Source organism: Notamacropus eugenii, chromosome 2 (genome assembly GCF_028372415.1).
Source record: "Notamacropus eugenii isolate mMacEug1 chromosome 2, mMacEug1.pri_v2, whole genome shotgun sequence".
Taxonomy (NCBI): Eukaryota; Metazoa; Chordata; class Mammalia; order Diprotodontia; family Macropodidae; genus Notamacropus; species Notamacropus eugenii.
In genome coordinates this window covers 361,133,656-361,155,628 of record NC_092873.1, presented here as the reverse complement: position 1 = coordinate 361,155,628, position 21,973 = coordinate 361,133,656, and the positions used below count along the sequence as shown (strand labels likewise).

General features: G+C 44.1%; 1 protein-coding gene across 5 annotated transcripts in view; it reads left to right on the top strand.

Moving 5' to 3' along the window:
* Positions 1-14,397, top strand: part of SPAG9 (sperm associated antigen 9) — a 155,815-nt gene extending 141,418 nt beyond the window's left edge. For all 5 annotated transcript variants that reach the window (XM_072646704.1, XM_072646702.1, XM_072646705.1 and 2 more), the window contains one exon: positions 14,249-14,397. In XM_072646704.1, coding sequence (XP_072502805.1) covers positions 14,249-14,382 — 134 coding nt within the window. In that variant the 3' untranslated portion in view covers positions 14,383-14,397. The remainder of the gene's footprint in view (positions 1-14,248) is intronic.
* Positions 14,398-21,973: the final 7,576 nt, after the last annotated feature.

Here is a 21,973-nt window from a genome sequence, read left to right as displayed (position 1 = left end):
ACCATAGGCCAAGGCCTAGCTCCTTTCGGAAAGCCAAAATTTACCTGCCCACAGTAAATAGAATTCCTGAGGGACCAAAAGGGAACGGTGGGGAAGACTGGTTTGAAGAATGTCAGTCCGGGTCACATGTTCAGTTGATATGAATAACAACAGACAATTAGACTTTCTAGCAATGTGGGAGCTCTGAGTCACAGTCCACATATGAAACTAAGACAAATCATTTGCCAGTAATAACAGGTAGGCTGTAACGTCAGTTTTAATAATATAGTAGAAAATCCCAAAGGACAATTAAAGCTAGCCATAATGTAGCTCACATTGTAACCCATGTTCAGTACTGCAAGTTTAATTTGGTACAATTTGTGCGCTATTGACTATAACTTTGTTACGTGACCTGTCCTGCAACATGCCAGCCAATCAGTTGCCTTCACATCTCTGTTGCTTTATGCTAGTCAAAACCATTTAATTCTTGTATGGGTGACCCACCCAGTGAGTTTGGGCTGCCCCAGAATGTAAAGCAATTAATGGCCTTAGTCAGTCCTGGGCTGGACTTTATCCTAATTCCCCAGTCTCCTTCCTAGTGCCTAACAAGTCATTATTTTGGAGATTAATGCATACCATTACTCACTAAATAGTCAGCTCCTTCCTGACCAGACTTGCCACTAGAAAACAAAACAAGACTTACTCGGTTTTTCCCTAGACGAACGTTAATTCCAGAATTATTTTTTCTGTTTTTTTCCCTTGCCTGTTGCATTCCCTTGAGACCTCATCCAGTAGCAGAGATGACTTTTCATAAACCCCTGTATAGCAATATGGCTGAGGTTCCTAAATTCTGCCTCAGGGTCTTTCTTTGTAGTTCAGTCATAGGACTTTAGTAGAAAACAACTAATTAAATTTTTAGCAATTATTGTTTTCTGTTAGGGAATTTATATCATGGTTTCATTGTTAAGGATTTCTTAGAGCACAATCTTAGTTAGGCCCTGTTTATTGATGGCAAGCCTACAATGTTCAGGGGATTTCCCTGATCATCATGAAGCAATTTTTTTTTTCCCCAGTAACCAGAACTGTTACTGGGTGGATGCAATTGGATTTCTCAGATTGGTTTAAACTTAGGGGCCCAGGTACCAAGGCATTGAGTTCAATGCACATAAAGAAGTCATGACTTTATATCTCTCTTAGAGAGAGGTGGACAGACAAGCCCTATTTCAATTGAGCTTTCTCTTTCCCCAGCCCAGCAAACCTAGGAAACAGGAGTTCTCTGGCTGCCCGGTCAGGTTCATAAACATCAAAAACTAGAAGCGTAGCTTCCAAATGTATTCTAGGAAATGGTGAGTGGGTATATATAACCTTAATACAGGATAAGTCTGATATTTCCACTCTGTATCTGGAGTAAGGGCAGCATATTGAACATCAAATACTACCTCCATCTCCATTTTTCCTTAGCCATTCACATGGAATGGCTCCCTTAAACATCTCGTACAAGGAAAATTACTTCCCCTCCATGGGCTTGAACTTGTAAGTTCTTTGTGATGACAATCTTCTGGCCTTCCACCTCCCCTGCCTTCCTGTTCTTATGCTTCATCCTTCCTGTGAAACCTCCTGTCTTGATCCCTCTGTCCTGTTCTAGCCTCACTCCTCTCCTTCATGGTTTTGACCCTGTCCTAAACCAGTTCTAGGCATTGTCTCCCACTCTTGTCTCCTTGCCCTTCTGTTCGTAGCCTGCCAATCCTCAACTCTGGATCCGCACTGCCATAAGCCTTCTCTGCCTCTACTCTTTAGTTGTGGAATGATGCAAAGTCACAAAACAGCTAGCTGGATCTTCTACAGGCTCATATAATCAAACCATTAACTAGGCCCTCACTGCTGCACACAGTCTTTTTTATTCATCTAATTGACCCAAGCACTCCCCACAGTGGTGTCTAGACCCTTTCCCTTCTCTTTAAGCTCTCTCAGCAGATGGCTGCACCCCCTGTTTTGAGTAGAAAATGAAGGATTTTCATCATGAGCCATCTTCACTAAAATGAGGGGGCCCTTCTTGTCCCTCCTGGGGGCCATTTCCAGTCATCCTGATTGATATCTGGCCACTGCACCCAGATGGCTTCAGAGGAGAAAGTGAGGCTGGTGACCTTGCACAGCCCTGCGTCACTTAAATCCATTTCACTTGCATGTCATCCCATTACCTTCCTAATGCCATAGTCCTCTTTGAGAATGAAGGACAAACAGCACCAACAACTATTCACTGATCCCATCCCCTCGTGGCTGCTTTACCAGTTTACCCTGTACCACTCTGAAGGTCACCTCCCTTGTAGGTGTCTGAGTTGGGAGTTGAATTCTTAACTTCAAGGCCCGTGTGTCCTCCGCTGTGCTGGCTAACTGGCAAAGATGATCAAGTTGGGCAGTGATCCCTGCTGTCCCTTCTAGCCCTAAAATCCTATGATCCTTCATATTAGTGAGTACAGACTAAAGCATTAACCTTTAGTGGATTTCTCAGTGAAATATGGTAGAAAGGGCCCTGGCCAGGGGAATTGAATGAACCTGGAATCTCTTCCTGGCTGCTCCATGACCACATGACTTTGATCAAGTCACTTCTCAGCTTCAGTTCTGTCGTTTGTAACATGAGAATAAAAATGCCTTATGTTAAAAACAATTGTTGTTTAGAGCCAATGAAACGATGTATGTGAAACTCCTCTGTTATCTGTAAGGCAGCATCCGACTGCGAGATGTTACTACTTGCTTTCACTACCTTTTAGCAATCTTTTTTTACTTTTGTAGAAGAAGGCCTTGGACAAATCATATCTGCCCACTTGGTGAATCCACTCACTTAATAAAAGGTTGCATTTTCTACTGATGTTGAGTTGTGTGGTTTGTATGTGCATTATAGAGAAGAATTGGCTCCTGGGTTGAGACTCGGTGGCATCTAAAGTCATTCTTGGGCTTCTGGAGAAGTGAACATTGCAGCCTGAGATGGAGCAATAGCCTGGCTGGTGCAGGAAGTTCTTACAAGAAAATAGGAAAGAAGGATCTCTCAGTGGGAAAATTCCAGGATATATCACAGCATTGCCAAGATTTCAGCCAGGGAGTATTTGGTTTTGACTTAATAACTAATAATAATGAGAGCTAGCATTTATATAACACTATATGCCGGCACTGTGCTAAGCATTTTAACAGTTATCTCATTTGATTCTAACCACCCTGGGAGGTAGAGGGTATTATTATCCTCATTTTACAGATGGGGAAACTGAGGGAAATAGTGGGGGGGGGGGTGTTTGTCATGGGTTTTTGTTTTGTTCTTTTTAAGTGACTTGGCCAGAGTCACACAGCTAGGAATATCTGAGGCTGGATATTAACTCAGATCTTGCTGACCCCAGGCCCTATACTCTATCCACTGTGCCACCTCACTGCCTTGGAAAAAAAACTATTTTGCTTCCACAATCCCAGCCACCAGGTGGCATAATGAGAACTCCAAAGGTTATACTGGGCAGCCAGATAGCATAGTGGGTAGTGCTGGACAATGAGTCAGAAAGAACTGAATTCAAACCCAGCCTCAGATTCCTACTAGCTATGTGATCCTGGGCAAATCATTTAACCTCTCCTAGCCTCAGTTTTCCAGACTATAAAGTGGGGATAAGATCTGCCTCCCAGAGAGATTGTGAGAAACAAGTGATAGCATTTATAAAGTACTTTGCAGACCTTAAAACACTATGAATGCTAACAGTAGTACTATTGTTGTCAGTGATCTCTGGGGAAGCGTACTTTGGCCATACCTTCCTCACAGGATCTTGTTTCATGTCCCAAGGATGAGGTAGAAGCAACATGTACTTCACATAAGCCAGTTTAGTTTATACCTAAGAAAGCAAGGAAAATCTCTAGACTTACTTGGTCCAGAGAACTGAGAGGCAGTTTCTCAGTCATCTAAGTCAAAATCCCCACCCAGTACACCCGGGAGCCAGTGCTTCCTCGGACTTGATGGAATCCCTGCTGCTCTGTGCATTAGAATATGCTTATGTTCACCCAAGGGTGGAGACCATCCTTTGTGCCCTAAGGTGGGGAAGTTGTCCATGGTCAGCCCAATAAGGAAGTTCACATATCCTTTGACCAGCCTACGTGGGGCACAGTTCTCACCTTTTTGGTGAAGCTTCACCAGAGTGGCTTTTGTGACCCTAGATATTGCAAACACCCACCTCTCCCATGCCATACCTCAGCCTGGGCAGACCAAAGGGTAAAATTTGAGCAGGAGAATATAACAGCCACAGTAGCCATTCAGGCAAATAGGGGCTCTGTGGATTGTGGAATGAAGCAGGGGGTCTGGCTTGCTGCCCAGTTAAGTGGGTGGAAGTTGGTGAGGAGGAGCTTTGGATTTGGCTTGTGAAACATGAGTTGATAAAGGAGAAAACCAATAGCCCTTGGGAGAGCTAGTAAAATTATATTCGTGACATCTGGGAACAGGATAATACAGGTACTTCTAGGATGGGTCCCACCAGGGCAAAGGTCCAGGTTTCCCCCAAAGCTTAGGTCATCCTAGCTGTAGGACTGAGGGCACCGGTCACAGTGACTTGGGAGAGGAGGCACATTCTCAAGAAGAGAAGCTGCTTGATGCATTACAACCATACCCTCAATAGGTCCTTAAGGACTCTCCAATTTCCATCAGGGGTTTGAAGGCACAGTCTACAAAGGAGAAGGGCATCCTCTTGCTCAGATGGATGGGGGTCTAAGACCCCCCCCCCCCCCCAATCCATGTCACAGGTGTGATGGCATTATTCTTTCCACATTGTGACTTTCCCCACTGAGGTTTCAATATATTGCGGATCAGCATAAGAAATTAAATGGTAATTTGGGGGGAGCTTTATAGAGGCCACAGACAACACACAAAGATCAGTAGATGACACAGAAAAAGTTTAGAAATTTGGAAATGCATAATACATATGTATAATATTTATAATAACCCAAATTTTACAATAAGGTACTGTAAACACTACATGGAAAGAAAAAATTCGGATTGTTTTCTCTGGTATGAGGGAGGGTCAAAAAATTATACACAGATTTTCTAGATCACAGGTGCACTGCCCCCCTAAGCAGTGTGGAAGGGATAACTATTATGAGCTCTTGGGAGTCAATTAGGGCAATTTCTTTGCTGATTATAATGGGTAGAGCCAAATAGAAATCCTTGGAGGTGCCTGAGCTGTCCTATGTAGTTCACTCCAAATAATAGCGGGTTTGGGGGAATATTTCTCTCCTGGTCTTAGAGATGGAGAAAGTCAGAGTATTCTGCTATACTTACACTATGACACCTGACACTTTATAGTGGATTACAAAAAGCTTGTAATGGACACTCCTGGTATCATCAATGTGATAGACTGCATAGTCCTGGCCCAAGGTGACTATGTGAGACTTTTAACCTCATTAGTACCTTTATCTCTTATCCTGTGGTCTAGTTGGGGGAAGTTTGTTTTCACATCCCAAGGAATTCAGTATACTTTCACTATCCTCTAGGATTAGCACAGATATCCCTCCTATTACCATTGTCTAAGGGGCAGAGAACTGAAAGAGACTACCCTTCCTAGGGAAGTCACCGTCCACTAACATTAATGTGATGTTGACTGAATTATGCCTGAACACAGAGATAGAAGCCCCTCGTATGGTTACCCATATAAGGAATGATATAGAAGATCAACTCAGGTTGCCCTCCCCACCCCCCCCAACAACTCTAAGAAGATCCAGTTTGGGGAATATGGTGAATGAGAACCCAGGTGGTTGCAGACATAGTCCAGAACAAGCCATGATCATTGGCTTTCCCTAAAAACTGAAGCCTAGAGGTTAGTTGGATTCTTCTTAGAACTCCCATGTTTTCTACCTGACGTCTTGGTAATCTCCATTTAATGAGATACCTTCATGTCTTTCTCTTTCAAGTAGGACCCACAACAGGCTACAGCCCTAGAAGACCTAAAGCTGGTCATCTCCCACTTTCCCTTCCTGGGTTCTTATGACTGTAGGACCCATGTTTAGTTTTGAGATCTCTGTCCATAAGGATAAGACTGATTGGAACCTTGGACCGGCTACTAAGGAGTGACTGGATTAAACAATTTAGGCTTCTGGAGCCATAAGCATCCCAGAGTAGCCATTAACTCTTAACATTTTGAAAAGTAGTTGCTCATTTTTGTGGTGGCAAAGGATGGGAGGCAGCCAGGTAGCTCAGTGGATAGAACACTAGGCTGGAGTCAGGAAGACTAATTTTCCTGAATTCAAATCTAGTTTCAGATACTTACTAGCTGTGTGACCCTGGGCAAGTCACTGTATCCTGTTTGCCTTGTTTTCCTCCTCTGTAAAATGAGCTAGAGAAGGAAATGGCAAACCACTCCAGTATCTTTGCCAAGAAAACCCCAAACAGGGTCATGAAGAATTGGACACAACCAAAAACTGACAACAAAAAGAGCTGGAAACAAAGTAGATGCCCATCTATCAGTGAATGACTAAACAAATTAAGGACATGAAAGTAATGGAAATTTCTTACTGTGTTGTAAGAAATGATAAATCTGATGATAACCGAGAAGCATGGAAAGACTTGAATGAACTGATACAAAGTGAAAATCCTCAGAACAGGAGCTAAAATATACACAATGATGACAATAGCGTAAATAGAAATAACTGCCACAAAACAGTAAAAGATGAATGTTGCCATATTACAGAAAACCAAACGACCCCAAAGAAGAGATAAAAATCACCTCTTTCCACTCCTTTGTAGAAGTTGGGTGGGTTGGGTCCATGAGTATGGAACATTGCATATAACTAGTTTGGGGTTTTTTTTCTGCCTATTGATCAGGTTTGCTGAATTTTTCTTCCTCTATTTTTCTGAAAAATTCTTTGTTATAAAGGATGGCTCTCTGAGAGAAAGGAAGGTGAGAGGAGGTAAATCCAGGTTACGTAAGAACAAAATATAACAATATTAAAAAAAAATAATAGTTGCTTTTCTGTTACTGGACCCTAGTTGCTACTGAGTAGATGAAGCAATGTCATACCATCTCTCTTCAACCAGAGTTGCCTGTTAAGAGTTGAGTGATGCAACATGGTGCTTCTAACAAGATGAGTAGGGCACAGGAGGCTTCTAGTGTTAAATGACAATTGTGCATTCAAAACTGAGCTCATCCTTTAGTTTTGTGGGTATTAGTGCCTGTCATGAACAGGTTACAACTCTGCTTGAGGCTGAAACCTTTAGACCCAGCACCTATACCTTGTGTCTTCCACTAGCATAGTGACCCCCTACCAAGGATATGTGTGTTCATCCTTTGTTACCAGAGAAGACCATGCCATCAGAGAAATGATGACATGACTTGCACTTGACTTTGTTTTGAGTGAGGGAGGGCTGTGCAGGTCACCAGCCTCATTTCTCCTCCAGAGCCATCTGAATCCAGTGATCAGACATTCATCAGGATAACGAGATAACCCAGTATGAGGCAATTGGAGTTAAGTGATTTGCCCAAGATCACACAGCTAGTGAGTGTCAAGTGTCTGAGGTGAGATTTGAACTCAGGTCCTCCTGACTCCTGCACTGGTGCTCTGTCCACTGCACCACCTAGCTGCTCCCACCCCCCCCACCCCCCCAATGATATCCTGGCTTTCAAGGAATGCTATTTTGTCTGGTTCACCAATGGCTCTGTCCTTTACAAGAGAGTCATGAGCAGCTAGACATTTACAGACATTAATAGGAGATATACTGAGGGATGAGGGTTCTGGCAAGGCTACTCTGTAAAAAAGCCTTGAAGGATGGAATGAGGAAGATCTTTACCTACACTGATTCCTGGGCAATGGCTACACATCTGACCAACTAGTCTGGGGTCTGTGTAGACTAAATCCAAACAATAAAAGTCTCTTTCTTTTGGGTTCAGGACCAATAGATGAATGTTGTTGATACCTCCTCTTCATAAATGGTTTGTGTCACTGCCCATCAGGCTTAACTTACCCTTTGTTGAACTGAGCGACACAACTTGATGCTGAGGTTGGCATCCAAAGTTGGAGAGTTTGTCCTTTGCCAATATGAATATGGGAACCATGATATTGTGTTGCAGTAGGTTTTGCACCACATTGTCACCTTAACTAAGAAGTAGGCAGCTACTTCTATCCCACAATGCTAATTGGAGTTCTCACCTCGAAACGACCAATATGACATGATCCCCCAGGGTTTTCAACCGGCAGGCAAATTTATTATATTGATCTCTTTTCTCCATTTCAGGGCAAAAGGTTTGCCCTCCCTGCAGCTGATACCTACTTCAGGTTATATCATTGTGTTAACAGTCAGTTTGCTACCCCTGAAGACATCAAAGTTCTCATATAACACACCCTTCTCTCTTATGACTCCCCTCCTCTCATGATGGCTGATGACTCATGAAGGAGATCAGATTGGACCTGACACTATTACATCCACCAGGTTTCCCAGTTCCCATATTATTCATTCTTGGATGTCTGAGAATTCCCATATCATTCTCAGGTGTTGAATGCTGCCATGAGCTCTTACAACATCTTCATCAACATGACCCTACCTGTTAGAGTTGAGTGTCGCAGACACACAGGAGAAAAGCAGGCAAACAGAATAAAATGGCTTTTAGAAGCCCTGTCGTACTCCGCCTTGATTCCTCCATGATTCTCCAAACTCCACTTGGACCTCTCTGTTTACTTTTTTCCTATGTGTTGTGAATAAGGTGAATGCTCTTCTGACTTCTTTCTCCCAGAAACCTCCAAAAACAGTCCTAGAAGGTACAAGTTCAAAGATGTCACCAGTTGGTGAACTCAGGGATAGCATCTACTTGAGTTTCCTATTTTTATAGTGGTCTTATAACACAAGGTACTACATTCCTCACCAGTACCAGAAATTTTGCTGTCACCTGCAAAAATCAGCCAGGGAATACTTGAAATCTGAAATTATTCAGCACAACCACCAAAATAAACATTGCCATGTCTTTAAAATGACAAGGGTGATCATCCCATCATTCCAGGTAATCAACCCATAGTACCATTCAAAGCAAAGAGGCATTAACTAGTGATTCATGTAATAAACCAAGTACAAGTCAGAGCATTACTTTGCAAGATACTTGAGTAACTAAATTTCTAATGATCAACAGTCCCCCTTTTCCCTCAAAAAACTCCCACCAAAAACTAGCTGCCTCTAATAACAACAAGAACCTGGGATAGGGACTGAACCTTTGATTTCATTGATAGAGGAGATTCCTCCAGACTGAGGGAGACTCACTGTCAGTGTCGTTCAGCATCTTGTCCACAACCAGAAAGGGGCACTGAGAAGCGAATGGTCACTCAGCCAGAATGGATCAGAAGTGGGACCTGAGCCGAAGTCTTCCTGGCTTTGTGGCTGGCTCTCTATCCACTACGCTACACATCCTCTACAAAAAGAACAAAGATAAACGTAACCCTCAGCAGACTGGCAAATAAACAAGGAATAAAATCCCATAACTGACAGATGTTGCTTACCATAAACACAAGTACATAAGCAAAGAAACGTAACAAAAATCATAAAGCATAAACATGACACAAACATACAGCAGTGTGTACATCAATAAACAGATATAATTACATGCAACATGCATTTTGCAAGGGTGGTCTCTAATATTGCCACCTGGCTGGATGCAGAGCTACTTTGGTTTTATCTGCAGCATTTGAAGCATCTCCGGCTTCTAGGCTGATAGGTGTCGATATTTTATGACTTGACACTATACCTCATCTGGTTGATGGATGCGGGCTGCTTGTTCTTAACATTTCCTTGTCGTAGCTATAGACCTGCTTCCCTAATCGGAAATTAGTGATGGGGCCAGGCTAACTGATGGTGTCCCTGTGGTCTGGGGGTTATCTCTATATCCAAAGGGTCTCTATGGGTAAATAATCACTAGCACTTGCAAGTCAAGACATCACCCCATGATATCATTGGTCCTTCTAGAAAAGAAAGAATGAAAAACAACAGGTTTGCAAAGTGTTTTACCTAGGTCAGGGGTGGGGAACCTGCAGCCTCGAGGCCACATGTGACCCTTTAGGTCCTTGAGTGCGATGACTGAATACAAACTTCACAGAGCAATGTATCCCCACCCCTTACCTAGGTTATCTCATTTGATCCTTAAAACAACCTGAAGATTTGGGGGGGGGGGTAGAGGAAGGGTTACTATTAACATCATCATCCCCATTTTTCAAATGGAGAAATGGGTTAAGTGTTATAGAGCTAATAAATATCTGAGGCAGGATTTGAACTCAGGTCTTGTGGACTCCAAATCCAGCTCTCTCACCAGGTGGCTGCCTCCAATTCTAGGCAAGAGAGGAGCTATCTCTATGTTTAATTGTCTTCCATGTCTGAGCTGGGGTTTCCTTCAGTTTGAGGCAAGGTGGTTGGGTAATAATACACAATGTCTCCTTCCTAGGAAATGTCACTTTTAGAGACTGCATTTGGTCCATACAACTTTTGTCTAATTAATGGATGGCCTCTTTGGCTCCAAGTCTGTAGATGGGAGCATTTGTCACTTCTCTCCATGTGCTCATCAGCAACTCAGGGCAACAAGTGGTTACAGTGATTTGTCCTTACAAGGACTCCCTCCAGTCTTTAGGGCTATTTTGTAAACAGTCAAGTTGCCCAACCTTTCCTCATTTTATACTTGGGGAAACTGAGGCAGGCAAAGATTATATAAAAATGGGATACTCCTATGTTGTTTGGGGTTTCTTGGCAAAGATGTTGGAGTGATTTGCCATTTCCTTCTCTAACTCATTTTACAGATGAAGAAATTGAAGCCAACAGAGTGAAGTGACTTGCCCAGGGTCACACATCTAGTAAGCGTCTGAGGCCAGATTTGAACTCCAGAAGATAAATCTTCCTGACTCCAGGCCTGGCACTCTATCCACTGAGCCACCTTACTTCCCTGGCACCATTACACAGAGAGTTGCTTATTGGACGATTGTGGTACAGTTTGTATGTTTACCGATCAGATTACAACTAGTATTGTTGTATATTTTAAATGCAGATAGGTGCTGAGTTGGTCGAAAAATATTGTAGTCATACAGGCATCAAAACACATACAGGTCTCCTGATAGGAACAGTCCCAGAGTGTATGTCAGCCGATGTTATAAAAACATTGAAAGGAAATTTTTAAGATTTGGAGGAATATAAAGTCAAGGCAGGTAGGTGATACAGTAAAGAGAATTCTAGGCCTGGAGTACTGAGTTCAAAACTGCCCTCAAACACTTGTTAACTGCGTGACCAGGAGCAAATAAGCACTTCGAAGTTAATAGCTAATAATAATAATAGCTAACATTTATATAGTGCCTACTATGTGCTATGCATTTTTAAAATATTATCTCATTAGATCCTCACAGCCACCTTTGGAGGTAGGTGACAGATGGGGAAACTGAGGCAAACAGGAATCACATAGCTAGTGTCTGAAGTCAGATTTGAGCTTAGGTCTTCCTGACTCCAGGCCCAGAGCTCTATCCACTGTGCCAGCTGCTTGTCTCCAGCAGCTAATCACACTAGACAAAGATTTAGTGGCCACTGGATTTTCTTTCTTTCTTCTTTTCCATAAAAGGAAAAGTGCAAGACCCTTTAGCTCGGAGTCTCACATGTTCCTGGAACTCCTAGAAGTTTCTGGAGAACTCTAGACAATGATCCTGAAGATAATCCCTATGGACCCTTTCTTACAAATGCTCCATGGAGAGCAGCCACTGCTACATAAGTAGTAACAACAGGTAAGCCACTGAGAACAAAGCATTTGTAAGAAAAAACTGCAGGCTTGGAGCAAAAGAGAGTAGGATCAGTTTTTTCCCCGAGCTCAGTCTTCTCCCAAAGAGACAAGAAATCATCAAAAAGCTTAATGGAGGTACATACAAGGTTCAAGTTCACCCCTCTCTAATTGGGGTGGGGGAGAGGGGGCTGCTCAGCTTCTGCTTCACAACATCTGGGAGCTCAGTTACCTGACCTCTCCTGCACGCTTCTCAGGTAAGGTGGATAGTCATCCTGATTTTCTCCCAGAAGCCTCCAGAAAGTCACAGAAGGCCAAGTCCAAACATGTCACCAACTGGTGCTCTGGTCCACTTTTCTCCTGTCCCACTAGTGGTTCTCCCAATGCAGGAGCTACACTTATGTATATGCCCTTGTCCCCTCTGATAGAATGTAAATTCCTTGAGATTAGGGGTCGTTCCATTTTTTGGTATTTAGGGCAGGTAGGTGGTACAACGGGTAAAGCACTTGGCCTGGAGTCAGGAAGACCTGAGTTCAAATCTGACCTCAGACACATAATAGCTGCATAACCCCAGGCAAGTCACCTAACCCTATTTGCCTCAGTTTCCTCATCTGTACAACGAGCTGGAGAACAAAAGGCAAACCACTCCAGTATCTTTGCCAAGAAAACCCCAAATGGGGTCATGAGGAAACGAACGCAACTGAAATGACTGAACAATCCCTAGCACCCAGCTCAGTGCCTGGCATGTAACAGGTGTCTAATTAGTGCTTGTTGATTAATTGAATAGTAACTCCAGGAAAGCATGGTAACTGCTTTACGTGGAATCGTCAGAGGTTACCCCAAGGATAAGAACCCTTTATCTAAACCATTCAACTTTTTTATACCTTTGGTTTACATTTCTCTAGAGACACATTTTCTTAGTTTGCAACTGACTGTGCAAAGTCACTATCCTTTTGCTCCTAAGCTTTCTAGAGATGCCCTTGAATGTATAATGCCCTTTGAATTAGGGAAGCAATCGTGTGTTTGTTTGAGCAGCGAGCTCTGGGGCTGGGAGGGTATCAGACACCCTCTGCTTCCTTTCCTCCTTTCCTTTGGAAGTGAAGATTCTGCTCCCTGAGACAGAGCACAACCTTGCTTGGGCTGGCAGAAGGAGGAGGTTGGCAATGTAATCTGCTGGCAGTACGTTCAGGTATCCTCTGCTGAGTATCCTATATGTTGAGTTAAAACGGAGAAGAATCCAGAGGTTGAGTCTTTTTGCAAGGACTCTGGATTCCCAAGCACCCAGAAAACCCAAAACTAGAAAATCTGTTCTGAGAATTCAAGGTATTCTGCAGCTAGATCATTAGGGGAGGGGGAGATAAAGTGAATTTGGTGGAGAGGGAGACAGTTGGAGGTTGAGAAATGTACAGAAAAACTGTAAAGTGACGGGGTTGCCCTATAAGGGAAAGAAAAGGAGGGGATTAGTCTGTGCCTAGGAACGGCTGAACATTTCTGCCTTGTGAACACAAGATGGCGCAATTTGGGCACTGGATGTATATCCTGGGACTTACCTTCGGAGAGGATCGAGACAGGTGGTGGCTGTCCATCATCTCTCCTTTCCTTTCACGAAGAGAGATGCACAATGGGAATAGGTACATGAGACTATTAAATGACAGATCTGGAAGGTGCTTGTAATATTATCATTAGAGCTAGCACTTATATAGCACTTTATAAATATTATTTCTTTTGGTTGGGTGCTATTGTTATCACTGTTTTACACATGAGGAAACTGAGGCTGAAGGGGTGAAATGACTTGCCCAGGGTCACACAACTTATAAGTATCTGTGGCTGGATTAAAATTCAGGTCTTCCTAGCTCTAGGTTCACTGTGCTGTCTAGCTGCCTAGAGATCAATTAGTAAGTTCAATGTCCTCATTTTGTGGAAGAAGAAATAGACCCAGTAAAGGGAAATGATTTGTCCAAGCCGATGACAGAGCTGCTATTAGAACCTAGGCTTCCTGACTCCCAGGCCAGGCTTCTGCTCTTTTTTTTTATTTTTAATTTTAAAATGGGGCCTACACCAGTGATTACACTGGTAGTAGGGAATTCCCAGGTGAGGAAATTCACCTGGTGAGTGCCCCTCTTAGAGAGGTTAAGTGACTTGCCCAAAGTCCAACAGCTAGTAAATGTCAGAAGCCAGACTTGAACTCAGGTCCTCCTGACGTCAAGGACAGAGGCAGGTAGATGATACAGTGGAGAGTGTGCTGAGCCTGAAGTCAGGAAGACCTGAGTTCAAATCCAGCTCTAGACATTTATTAGCTGTGTGACCCTGGGCAAGTGACTTAATCTCTGCCTGCCTCAGTTTCCTCAACTGTAAAATGGGGCTAATAATAGCACCCACTCCCTAGGGTTGTCATGAGGATTTAATAAGATAGTATTTGTAATGTGTTTATCACACTGCCTGGCACACAGTAGGTACTCCATAAATGTTTGTTTCCACTCTTTTATCCACTGCACCACGCTTTCTCCAATTTTCACTGTCTCATTTTTTTTCAGATGCGTTCAGTCTCCTCCAGGCCTATTTCCCCACCTCATTCTTTTCTCTGGTACCAGAGGCCACCCTTCCTCCCTCGGGCTCTCGAAAGGCTGATATTGCAGATTCCCCACCCACCCACACATACGCAGAATAACATCCCCTTAGCAGAGGCCCCCACTGGGCCCTCCGTGATTCGACCCCGACCCTGATTTCCTCTCCCATGAGGAAGAACTTCTGGCCCAGGGGAGAAGGAGGGAGTCTGGCAAACTCTGTACAACAGATCGCTCAGCTTTGAAGCCTCAGAGGAATTTCTGGGGCTGCGCTTTGAAAGCGGCCCCCTCCAAAGGAAATGCTACCAAATCAGCAAGTTCTTTCCACAGAGACTTCATAAAAGGCCAGCTTTAAAAGGAAAAAAAAGAGTTATGTAAGCAGCAGGTCAGGGCACCAGCTAAGCCCTTTACAAGCCTGGAATCCGTGCTCATTTCCTGGATTTCCGAGCTCCCAATGAGAAGGAGGGAGGCTGGGGGAGTGAGGAGGCAACAGAGGAGTGTGGAGAGGGCGAGCCAGCATATGTGACTGGCATAAAGCTCCAAGGCCCATGAAGCAGATTTCCCCAGAGACCGCTCTTTCCACTCTCCTCTCCCACACGCTGTGAACATCTAAATCTGCTCCGCAAGCTTGCCCAGAAGCAACCGACATCTCCTACAAATTCTGAGACACACATAGTAGTCGAGGATGAAGGGGTTGGAACTGAACAGAAAGGGTCTGGGCCTCTGGGAGAAGAGGGGGCACAACCAGAAAACCTGACCCTGTTTGGGTTGCAAAGGGTTATATTTTCCTCTTGGGAAACCCTTGACCCTCCTTCCCTTACAAGGTCAAGACTGGTGCCTGCCTGAGGCTTTGGATCAGGGCAGGGGTTCCTAAACCAGCTACTCTTAATCCAGGGGATAAAGGTCCTGGTATGATAGTGAATCACTCAGGGTTGGCACTAATTATCACCCATATGGGCACAAAGCCATCCTTACTCAGCAGAGTAGAAGGTGCCTGGCCATCAGCTTCCATTCTGATGTGTGCAGCCTTATTCCAGGCCCTAAAGGAGGGGCTCTTCCTTATGTGAATGTCATGGACCCCTCTTTGGTCATCTGGTAAAGCTTATATGTGCCTTTTCTCAAAATAATCTTTGTAAATGAATAAAATAAAAGACGTAGGATTACAATGAATGAAAGGTTAATGAAAATAAAAGTTAATGAAAGGTTAATAAAAATAAAGATGTAATTTTTCTCCCATCCAACTTGATGAACCTTTGGTAATCTGGTCATGGACCCCAAGAGGAACTGGAATAGAAAAGAGTCCTCCTTCAGATATGGGAGATCTCTGTGGAATGGGGCGGCGGTGGGAGAAATACTCCCCCTGCCCTCAGGAGACCCTATTGTTATGCAGTAGATCTCAGTCCCAATCTCAGTCCCGAATCTTAGTTCTAAGTGTAATTAAAGGGGTAGAGGGCAGAGACAGGCATCGTCTGTAACCTTAGGTGCTCCCAGTGTGGAGCAGAAACATCTCCAGGAAGCACTCAGGGTAATTTCAGGTGGTGGGATAGGGAGAGACACTGTCCTGGCTTTTCAGGGTGCTCTTGTGTGAAGGCAGAGACGCAGTGTTGCGTTTGCTCCTAACTCCCACCCATCAGTAAGGACCACTAAACGTTGTCCTGAAGTTACTATCCCTATAGCTAAGAGTCGGCGTTGTAAAGTTTTAGAGGCTCCTATTGGTCCAAATGACCTCTTGGCCAAGCCTCACAGGTGAGCCGGGGAAGGGAGGCGGGTGGCACTAATGTCAACCAGCACAGATATTTCAACAGAACTTGACAACAGAGAGAAGCCGAAGGATGGTTGGTAAAGCAGCAGCATCCTTGAAGGAGCATGTGCCCCGGGGAAGAAGAGGCTTGAACCCACAGGATGTGGAGGAGTGACCTATTACTTTCCCAATTGGGGAGATCACTGGGATTCAGGCAGTGCTTTGGACTGGGAGAAATAACTTGGATTTGGGATCTCTCATTATTTGCAGACAGCTTTCAGACCCATCTTCCCTTCCCACTGTCCCTCCCTTTTCCCCTCTCTGCTTCTTTCCTAACATTTCTTCAGCTTATCCCAGGCCATTGGAAGGCATGGGATAAATGGGAGATATTGGGAAAAGCTCAGGACTCGGGAGTCAGGAGACCTGGTTTCTAATTCCGTCCCTACCACCGACTAGCCAAGATCTTGGGCAAGCTACTTCCTCTGTTTAGGTTCGAATCAGTTATCTCCTGTTAAGTGAAGGAGCAAAGGGAGGGGGAGAGCAGAGATCATCAGCAAGGTAGTTGTGATTCTATGACTGTCCAGAGGTCTCTAAGACAAGGAAAGAGGCTGGAGTAGTTTCTGAGTTAATAATATACTGAGTCAAGTAGGCAGGTTAGTCTCTGTCTCTAGAATGGAATGAAAAGTATCAGGAAGGAAGGAGTTAGAAGTTAGAAGAAAATTCCTTTATGGAAGAGGCATACACCTGCATTGGGAGAGGGAATTTCCTTATGTGGGAGTTCCTTATACCAATGAAATCACAAACCCAGTCCCTGGTCCTAAAAGGTAGTGGTAGAATTGTCCACACTGGAAATCTCCTAGCAGGAGTCCATAACCTTCTTGCCAATTTGGGTGGCATTTATTACCACCCAAATGGGCACAAAGCCATCCTTACTCAGCAGAATGGAAGGTGCCTGGCCATCAGCTTCCTTGTTAGTGTGTGCATTCTTGTTTCAGGCCCTAGGGCAGGGGCCCTTTCCTTTTGGTGTGTTATCTGGTGAAGCCTATGTACCTCTTCTCAGAGTAACGTCCAATTAAATACATAAAATAAAAGACATAGGATTACAGAGGAAACCTATAGACCCCTTCTAAGAATATTTTAAATGCACAGAATAAAATACATCACATTACAAAGGAAATCAATTATATTGAAACACAGTTTTCAAAATGATACTTTCAAAATGTTCAAATGAACTCCTGCTTAAAAACCTCTGGAGAACCTCCTGTTATGTAAAGCAGTTTAACCTGGGGTGGGGAGGTGGGCATCCAAATGACTTCTCTGTACCAACTCTGGATTCTTTGGTCTCGGGATGGGGACCTAGGGTGCATGAGAAACAACTCTAACTCAAGTTAGAGGACTGAGATTCACAGTCCTCTAAAGCCTACTTCTTGCTTGGGCAAGTCACTTAAATTCCTAGGGCCTTAGTTTCTTCATCTGTAAAATGAGGGACTTGGACTAGATGGCCAATGAAATCCATTCCAGCTTCTCATCGATCATTCTGTAACTGTCTGTCTCCTCCTCTCCTTCCATCTCTACCACATCCTTTTTCAAAACAGCAGCATGTCTGGTCTTGTCAGTATTGTCTGATGGATCTCTGGACAGAGAGAGACACAAAGTCCAGTCTCTGGACATAGAGAGACACAAAGTCCATGTTTCACCTTCCCCACCCATCAGGAGGAGGCAGTGGAAAGAGTCATGACACTTCTCTGGGCTTCCGTTTCCTTTCCTGTAGAAAATGAGGAGATTGGAATAAATGACTTCTAGGATCTTATCTCATCTCATCTCTGTCTCCTGGCTTCCTTGAAGACTCAACTTAAATCCCACTGTCTACAGGGGCCCTCACCACTGTTCTTCATCACCCCTAGGCGCACGCTCTGCGAGCGCTCCATCTAGCTTCCATGTACATAGCTGCTTAAATGTCTCCCCTCTTTTGACTGTGAGCTCCTTGAGAGGAGGAGCCTTGTTTTTGCCTTTTTGTATCTCCAGCTTAGCCTTGTACATAGCAGGCATTTAATAAATGTTTGGTGATTATTTCTAGCTCTAGGCTCATGATCCTTATTTCTCCTGAAGGACAATCTTTATGTCCCAGACTTTTCTGACTTGGCTTCCCCTCTCTAGGACAGATACAGACATACCTTGGTTCATGATAATGAGGGTAACTGATGCCTTATCCTTTGTGGTTGCACACAGATTCCAGATGTTTTTTTCTTAGCCTCTGTTAGCTCCAGAGTCCGAGGATCTTACGGCTTGGTCCAAAGAGGACCCTTACTCTCCTGAAGTGGCAGATGAGGCTTTGGTCACTGAGGGCACTGATCAAGACCTGAAAAGAGACTTCCTCCATTCCTCCTACCCTTTCATGGGAGACCAGAGCTTTGTAGGCTCTGATGAAAGGGTCCTGATTTTATCTTTAGGTTCTTTGGGAAGATTTTTAATTTTTTCAATTGATAAGTATTTCTTTTGTGCTTTCTCCTTCTCCCCCAACACTCATTGGAGGGAAATGCCACTTTCTAACAAATAATATTAACTCATTTATATAGTACTATATGCCAGGCACTGTGCTAAGGGTTTTATAATTATTATCTCAATTGATTCTCACCACAACCCTGGGAGGTAGGTGCTATTATTATCCCTATTTTATAAATGAGGAAACTGAGACAAACAGGCTATGTGACTTGCCCTGGGTTACCCAGCTTGTTGGGCAACTGAGTGGCACAGTGGATAGAGTGTTGGATCTGGAGATAGGAAGACTTGAGTTCAAATCTAGCCTTAGACATTAACTAACTGTGTGACCCTGGGAAAGTCACTTACCCTTTTGCCTCAGTTTCTTCATCTGTAAAATGAACCAAAGAAGGAAATGCAAACCACTTTAGTATTTCTTGCCAAGAAAACCCCAAAGAGTTGCATGGACTAAAACATCATCAGTCTCCCAGCGAATCACCCAGTCTAAAATTAGATTTGAACTTGGGTCTTCTTGAGTTCAAGCCCAGTGAACTATCCATTACACCACCTAGCTGCCCCTGATAAATAAGTGTAGTCAAGAAAAACCCATTCTCACTTTGGTCATGTCCAAAAAATTATATCTTATTCTGCGTCATGAGGCTGTCACTTCTGTCAGGAGTGGGGTGTGTAGCATCACTGAGCTCCTGGAATCTTGGTTGGCTGCTGCATTGATCAGAGTTCCTAAGTCTTTCAAAATTATTTGTCTTTATTATAAATTATTCTTCTGATACTGCTTTGCATCAATTTCTATGGGTCCCCCCAGATTTTTCTGAAATCATCCCTTTAGGTATTTCTTATTTATTTTATTTTTAAGAAAAATAGAGAGGAAAATGGGGAGCTAGGCTCTCTTTTGCTTGTGAAACACTCCCTCCCATCCTCATTCTTCTGCTCCTAGTACCCATATACCATAAACCCCAGGTTCAGAAGGGATGGCAGGATTGGAAGTTTGGAATTTCAAAGCCGGGGGGAGAGAAGGGCTAGAGAATTTCAGAAAAAAACCAAAAAACAAAAAACCTTAGGCTAATGTTAAGTGGTGAGAGGAAGCAGAATTCCTGGTTTCCTCCCCAACTAGCCCCGGGGAAAATTGAAAAATGAGGAGAAACTAAATAAGTCTTGTCTCTACTTGGTTACTTCATGCTAAGCTTCCCCTGTGCTGGAAGGTGGGTGAAGGGCTATGTGTATGGGAGTTGGGAAGGGGGGTGTTCTTTGTGTGTGTTTGGCCTGGGTCAGAAGGAGTGAGCTGTCTGAGCCCCTCCTCCCCCTCTGGAGCCCATCCTTCCTGGAGTGATCCTTGTGTGGCCAGTGAGCACGTGAGACATAGCTGTGGGGAGCCAACACATTCTAAGTCACTCCTCACCTCACAGATGGGCCCGGATGACTCACGGCAGCTTCAACTCAGCCTGTCAATCCCATCATGAAAAATATTTGCCAAATATATGCCCTGGTTCAGTGACCTCAGAGTAAATGATGACACGCCTGCCCTAAGGCGGAGGGCCAGCCTGCATCCTCTTAAAAGGTACATCTAACTCTGCTGTTGTAATGCACTGAAAAGGCCTGGGGGTATTGGGATTTAAAATCCAAGGACCTGAGTTCAAATCCTGATAGCTTGTTAGTTATATGGTCTTGGCCAAGACATTTCATCACTCTAGGCCTCAGTTTCCCTTTTGTTAATATAAGGGTGTTGGACTGGATTTCTAAGGTACCTACTGGCTTTAAACCTAAGCCCAACCAACCCACAGGGTTGCTGTGCCAGGGGCTGGAGGTACAAAGATGAAAATGGAAAAATCCCTGCCCTTAAAGAGCTTATATTTTGGGGGGGAGGGGTAGAAAGAGAGGAAGACAACATATACATATATTAAGTAGGTGCAGAAAAAGAAAGAAGGTACTTGGGGGAGAGAGGAAGGATGCTAGGAGTGGTGGGGCTGAGGGGAAGATGAGGAAAGACTTCGTAGAGAAGAAGGTACAGCCTGAGCGGAGTTTTGGAGAGCACTCATGAAGGCTCTGAGCCAAGACACCAGATTCCCTATTCACCTGTAAATACAAGCTCCATAGCCAAAACAAAACATAGCCTACCTTCCCACCTCGAATCCTTCAACCCCAAAACAAAATTTCCCAATCTTCAAACTCTCCTACACCTGATTCCCCCAACCTTTCCCACCCTACAACAAATATGCTACCCCATTAATACAGGCAAGAAACTTTCTGGCCCTACAACCTTGAACTTGAAATCAAAAGATCTGTCTGGGTTCAGATCCTGACTGTACCATTCACTATCTGTGTGACTTGGGGAAAGTCATTTCCCCTTTCTGATCAGAAAAGGAATTGGAATAGAGGACAATCTCTAAGGTTTCTTTTGGACTCCCAAATCTATGATTCCAAGGACAGCTAGATGGTGCAACTGACAGAACACTAGACTTGGAATCAGGAAGACTCATTTGCATGAGTTCCAGTCCAGCTTCAGACCCTAACTAGCTGTGTGACCCTGGGCAAGTCACTTCACCCTGTCTGCCTCAGTTTCTTCAACTATCAAAGGAACTGGAGAAGGGAATGGCAAACCAGTCCAGGATCTTTGCCAAGAAAACTCCAAATGGGGTCATGAAGAGTCAGACACAATTGAAACGACCCTCCCCTCCCCCCAACAACAATAACAAACGATCAAGGAACAAGCAGGGATATGGTACAGACAGACAGACAAGGAGTCTGAAGACTGCGTTTTCTGCTTTTCTTAAACCTTTGAATTTCCCACCAGGAGGGCAGCAAGATGCTGGGAGGGGATTTCTGCTTTTCCCATCCAAGGAACATCAAAATGGCCATTCACTGAAGGGACTCGTGGGAACAGGCAGAGGAAGCCTAAGCTTAACCAGGCAAGTCTGAGAGGGGAGTTTCTGGACCTCTGCTGTCCGGTTTTTATCTTTCTGTTTCCTTTTCTGGGAACAAGTCACAGACTAGGGTCCTGAGCAAGGATGCTTCCAGCCTTGGGGGAGTTAATTCATTTCCTACATTTTCAAATCCTATATTTGAGATTCCCTGCATTTGAGAGGCTCTGGCATAGGACTCTCCTAGGAGTTTCCTTAATTTCCTTAACAGTGATACTTGAAGAAACTGGACCGGCCTGCAGCTGAAGGGCTCAAAGTATGCCAAGAGGGGCCAAGGTATGTGGACTTTGCCAGTCTTCCCAGATATTGTTGTGAGTTCTAGGTGGTGAATGGGAAATATTCATTCAGCAGTGCTTTAAAGACCTGGGGCAGGGGAGGGGGGGAGGGAGCAGAGGAGGGGGATGGGAAAGGCTAATCAGTCTAATGAGCTATTTATTATACTGGGGTGTTCGATGTTTCTGTACTTATTATAGACTCTGGAAGAATCTTTTGTGTCATTCACTTTCTGTGATGGGTGAAATAAAAGGTCCCTGGCAGGGA